Here is a 6,251-nt window from a genome sequence, read left to right on the forward strand (position 1 = left end):
AAAAAAAAAAAAAAAGAGGGATGAAGGTGTAGGATGAAGAGGTTTGTTACCCCAACAAGTCCCAAGCATACAGAGGGATATTGAATCTCCTTTGCCCTCACTTATAGAACCACTTATAGAGATGGAAAGAGTTGAAGAAGACCACTAAGTCTACCCACTGACATGGGGTGCATATTTCCAGAAAATACCTGGAAAATTTAATAAAATTATACAGGTGCTGGTGGGATCTCATCTGTTTAACTGTGTATAGTTTTGATTACCCATATTCAATAAAGACTAATTCAGATTGCCATCTTTGCTTGGCTCATTAAGTAACATCCAAGATCATACAATCATAGAATGGCCTGGGTGAAAAGGACTCAAAGTTTCAACCCCCCTGCTACGTGCAGGGTCGCCAACCACTAGACCAGGCTGCCCAGAGCCACATGATTGTGGGGATCATTTGGTTTCCAGATTATTTTAAATAAAAGACTCTAATCCGTAATATTTTCTGAAAACTAATAATTGATCCTGCTTAAAAAAAGCAGAAGAGAAGAACATCTCCCACAGGTTGCAGATATTTACCTCGATTTCTCTACATGCCATCCCTAGTGTGCTTTTCAACTCACCTTGCACAGTGACCCTGGCTTTTGTTTTAGAGTCCTCTGTCTCACAGGTGTACTCCCCGCTGTCCTTGACAGTGGAGTCATGGATGATCAGAATGGCCTTCGTTCCCTCCTGCTGCAAGTCGTACTTCTGGCTTTTTCGGATTGCTTTGCCATCCTTGTACCACCTGATGTTCACATCGGGTTTCGACAGCTCGCAGCTCAGGCTGATGTCCTGCCCTGCTGCTGATGTCTTATCCTCCAGCTGTTTCGTAACCTCAGTAGGTTTTTCTGAAAGAAAAAATGCATTTTGAGTCATGTACACTTAGGGTAGGATGTCTCTCTGTAAATACATGCATCTATAAGTTGGAGAGGCAGTTGCAATGGAGGCCGTTCTCCAGCCAGCAGTAATCTGCTAACTATGGGCAATGGAAATCAAAACACCATTTATTTTGTCTTAAATCCACCCAACTGCGGATGATGAACCATAACTGAAAACTGCCTCTTTCTTCTCTCCACTGATCGCACTGGGAGCCCCAGATGATGCTCTCAAATGCACATGTTCTAGATAGGAATTTTTTGTACAGATATATGATGTGGAGGCCATCCCTTCAGCTTATACTTAGAGAATATATGCTCCTACAGTTTCCTGAACAGATCGTTCCTGATTTATTGTTAATGGAACAAGCTCTGCAGTGAGATGCCCATTTCCAACTTTACCCCACTGTCTTGGGCAGTTTCTTGCATTTGTGTAAAATGTTTCATCCTTTCACTTATTTTTAAGAGAAATTCTCAGTGCTTCAAGGTTCACGTAGAAGGTTGCTATTTACTTTAACCATATTATGAGTTAGCTCTCGTGACAATCTTATCAGAAGACAACTGAAGGAATCGGACCCCAGAACCTCTCTGATCTCATTACCTTTCACAGACAGAGAGGCTTTGGAGGTTAGACCACGGGCAGTGAAAACGACTTCCCCGGCATCAGCAGGAATCACACTTTTGATGCTGAGAGTATACTTTCGACCCACATTAGAAGCTTTAAATCTCCCACCACTTTCCACTCTGCTCCCATTCAGTGTCCAGTTGAAGTCACCAATGCTTTCATGGGACAGAATGCATTCAAAAGTACAGTCTTCTCCCTCCTGGATTTCAGTGTTCTTCAGCCGTTTGGTAATGCCAATGTTCAGCTCTGGAAGATAAGAGATAGGTTAATATGAGGTTTATATGGAGAAAAGGTATTTATGATTGACATGAGCTCTGGTGTTTTAACTCAGGATTTGCAGTTCATGGCTGTATTCCTTACTGATGTACTTGACTTGCAAAGAATTTCCTCACTCTCCACTCGGAATTACCAGAAAGCTATAGAAAAAGAGACATGTGAATCTCCTGGCTTTGCTCTGGAACAACTATATGGAGAGCAGCTCACTCGATGGAGCAGAACGAAGACTCAAATGAGCTACAGAGGGAAAAACCTAACAGAGAGGACAACTCTAGGATGCTGTGTGAGAAAAAGAGTTTTGCCTATGACAAGAAATTAAACGTTTCTATTTGCTAATTTGTTACCATCCTACCCCTACTGGTGTTCAAACCATTTCTCCATTTTAGGGATGTTTGTAGGAAACATGTCCAGGACGTTCTTGACGCGTTCAATGATTTTCATGGAAAAATGAGATATATTTACATCAAAAGCAATGGGAACTGTCCAGACATCACTGTGGTAAATTGCAGTAGCACTGTTTTATTGTAGAGATCACTCAGCCTCATGGGGGGATAGGTGTAAGACATAGTGACCAACGTGAATGTGTTTTCAGCATCCCTTTACTGTCCACAGTACTTACCCTGAACGCCGACCTTTGACTTGGCAACATCAGTGCCAATATCACAGGTGTATAAACCTGCATCTGCTTTCTCGAGGTCGTGGATAAGGAGACATAGGGTCTTCCCAGACTGTACCAGTTCATATTTGTTGCCAGAAGTGAGCACAACACCATCCTTTTTCCACACCGGTTTGACTTTCTCTTTGGAGACTTCACATTCCAGTTTAATCACACCTCGCTCCTCACCAAAAACATCATCCAAGGACTTCATGAAGACAGCAGGCTTCTCTGGAATTAAACAGGCAACACAGGGCAATGTGATATTTAAGTTGAGACATTTCCAGTTGCTTTCAGATTTTTGAGGAGGGATAAATAAACCCTTACCAATACTGACAAAGCCAATAGAGATCCTAAAGCAGTTTCGTATTTGACAACTGAATGAGTTTTAATGGAATTCTAGGAGAATACAGGGAACAGGAGAGGCAGCCTGCATTGCCACGGGTGGGACTGATATCATGTGAAGTAAATGGGATGCAGCTCTTCTAAAGCTGGAGAGCTGGCACTGCCCTCTCACGAAGCAGAGCTCATGCAGAAGGCAGCATCATTAAGAGGATATGCTGCTGAACACTTTTGATTTTCCTGTTTTACTGACTCCTTTTATCTATCTTCTATTTCACACATAAGATGTTTATACTGGGAAAAAAAATCCACCAAATATAAAAGAAAAGAGGAAGAGGAAATCTTTCAAACTCTGAGTGGATACAGTAAAAGAGCTTTATTGCTGGGGAGAGCAGATTAGAATCAGAGAATACTTAGAGTTGGAAGGGACCTTTAAAGGCTCTCTATCCCCTGCAATAAACAGGGACATCCACTGCTAGATCAGGTTGCTTAGTCATACCAGGATGCAAAACACATAGAATGATCTCCCCAATTTCCTACAAGAATGTGGAAGATACCAGACTGACTTTCAGACAGAATTTCTCAAATTGTTTCCCACAGATGCATTCATTCTACATCAACACAGATACATGGTGAAGATAACTCAGGACAACAAATCATTATCAGTTACCTGAGCATCCATGTACTGATGTGCTTCTAAAGAAATTTTTATCTTGTGTTTCAAGGAGTTCCAAGGAACTGATCAGATTCAGCATGCAACTTACTATGGCCAAGGTGATATGAGAACTCATCAAATCTCTGCAATTAAGTTGTGCAAACTGCATTCTTTGTCCTGAATCGGTGCCACTCAAGAACAGATATACTGAAAGCTGTGTCCTACCGTTGGAGGTAAACACAAGCTCTGCTCCTTGCAGTCATAAATCCTTAGAGACAACAGTATTTACACTGCATGCTACTGAAGCAGTAAAAGAAATTGCTCTCGAAACTCTTATGTTAAGTAAAATGATGATAATGAGCTATGGAATATTTTGGCAGGACACCAAAACCATCCTCCTCTGCTGATACTCATCTGCTACAATGGAACCCTCCGCTGGAAGAAAGCCCCTGATGACTTGTCACTCCAGAGAGGTGAGGTTTAGAAGCAGGACTGCTGCACGATATAGGAAACTATAGCTCCTTAGCATCTCTTATTCACATCCAGGAGGGGTGTGATCAGACCCACCTATCACCTTCAGACGCGCGCTCTCTGACACCTTGTCTGACTTCATTGTCACCGTGCCAGCATCCTCAGGCTTGACCTGCTTCATCGTCAACGTGTAGCAACTGCCAACGTTCTTGATGTCGTTGTAATTGTTGGTGTAAAGGAGGGTGCCATTCAGGAACCATTCCACGTCCTCGTCATCATGGGACAGCTCACAGGAGAAGACAGCAGAGCTCTCTTCTTCAACTTCCACATCCTGCAGGTGTTTGGTTACTTCTACATTGCGGGCTGCAGGGGAACAAGGTGCACCTATGTTACTATAAACCAGTATTGTCATGCTGGGATGTGGTAGAATAGTTGGACTGGATGATCTCGTGGTCTTTTTCAACCTTAATTACTCTGTGAATCTACGACCATTAAGATCAACAAATGAACAACAGGTAGGAGCTGACACAGTGGTCAGTGGAAACGAAAACCACAGACATGCACCAAAAATCAGAGGCCTGTCACAGTTCAATCCACACGCAAAAAAAACCCAGCATTTTTACCTAGAATTATTGAAGAGTCTCAAAGGATTCAGTTCCTTGGACAAAATGGAAAATAATATGTCTCGAGAATTGAACTTATCTTTCTTTTCCATGTAATCCCATCAGCTTGCCCAGAAATTGCTCTTGTGTGTGCATAACCCACCTGAGTGTAAGCGTTGGATTTCAGTGTGCTGTAACTTCTGCACTCTGCATAATATTAACAACTCAGATTGTACATTTATAAGTTAGCAGGAGGAAACTGTGGAAATCAACCTCAAGAAGAGAAATCTTAGGTGAAAATACTAAGCCATAAGGACATGCAAGGTGCCACCCTCCCGGCTCATACCTTCAACTGTCAGTGTGGCCTCAGTCTCTGCAATTCCTGCCTTGCACTTGTACACACCAGCATCATCAGGCTTCAGCTTCAGGATCTTGAGCTCTGCTGAATGCTTATCCCTCTTGATCTTGTACTTCTCAGAGGGCTCAATGGGTGTGTGGCCCTTGAACCATTTCACAACCTTTGGAGAAGGCCTGAAGTCACAGGACAGGATGACAGAATGACGTTCCAAAGCTGTTTTGTCCTCCAACTTCCTGGTGATCTGTATATGGTAATCTGCAAAGCAGGGTTGGAAGAGAAGAAAGGATGAGGGCAATTGGAAGAAGAGGAAAGTTTCTTGTATGTATTCCGTTCAATTAATTTCATGTATGCTCTTGTTCACAACGGTTCTGTGAAGATAAAACAAATGATTATCTATAGGGAATGCTATTGATTATATTTCTATAAAATAATACTGCATATTATCTACCAAATGCACAGTCCAGTTCTTATTCTGTGCTTATTGAATTGCTCTCAGTTGAGGATTTTATTCAAATAAGAGTGAGTTGAAGACGTAACAAGGACTTCAGGATGTGAATGGAGACTCTTACTCTGGGGACAACAGAAGATAAAAAGCCTGGAAGCTTTGTTCCAGATCAAATCAATGACAAACTGCATCAAATATATGTGCTACCAAACTTAAACTTGTCTAGTTCAGAAATACAATAAATTTCACCTGATTTGACTTCTTTGGTATAGCTAAGGGAAAAAATCTTAGCTCTGTAGATGTGAATACTAAGCACATCACTCCTATTAAAATAGATCCCTTACTGAGACATAGCTGTCCCATTTAGTGTCCAACAAATTTTAACTGGGAATGGAGCAGACACTCCACGTATACACACAATATTTCAAAGCCCCCAGGGAAGAAAGACCGTACATTAATTAATTCTTCATCCTCATGATGTAATCCAAGCTAGGACACGTTACCTCTGACAAGCAGATTTGCTGTGGATTTTGATTTGCCAATTGAGAACTGAATGGTGCCTGTCATATCAGTGCTGGTTTTCAGTATGGTCAGTCGGTGGATGGTGCCTTCTTGCTGCATGATAATGTTTCTGCCAGGCTGTAAGACTTCTCCACGTAGATACCACTTGGGAGGTTTCACAGAAGGAATGGAAATCTCACATTCAAATTTGGCTTCCTCAGGTTCGGTGACATCCTCATCACACAGCTCCTTTACTATGTTAATGGATTGCTCTTTAAGAAGGATGGAACGAGAGAAAGCAGAGATTTAGAAGGAATGAAAAAAACCCTTACATTATCACCCTGTTCTCTCATGCCAGCATTACTGCACATGAACATTACATCTACCAGCTAAAATGCCTTAAAACATCTCTAAAAAAA

At 41.8% G+C, this 6,251-nt stretch overlaps 1 protein-coding gene across 1 annotated transcript in view; it reads right to left on the minus strand.

The window, feature by feature from the left end:
• Positions 1-6,251, minus strand: part of OBSCN (obscurin, cytoskeletal calmodulin and titin-interacting RhoGEF) — a 170,471-nt gene that overhangs the window by 106,412 nt on the left and 57,808 nt on the right. The window contains 6 exon segments of the mRNA XM_010712264.3: positions 609-875; positions 1,504-1,773; positions 2,423-2,689; positions 4,023-4,289; positions 4,875-5,141; positions 5,835-6,104. Coding sequence (XP_010710566.1) covers positions 609-875; positions 1,504-1,773; positions 2,423-2,689; positions 4,023-4,289; positions 4,875-5,141; positions 5,835-6,104 — 1,608 coding nt within the window.

Source organism: Meleagris gallopavo, chromosome 6 (assembly GCF_000146605.3).
Source record: "Meleagris gallopavo isolate NT-WF06-2002-E0010 breed Aviagen turkey brand Nicholas breeding stock chromosome 6, Turkey_5.1, whole genome shotgun sequence".
NCBI classification, from domain to species: Eukaryota; Metazoa; Chordata; class Aves; order Galliformes; family Phasianidae; genus Meleagris; species Meleagris gallopavo.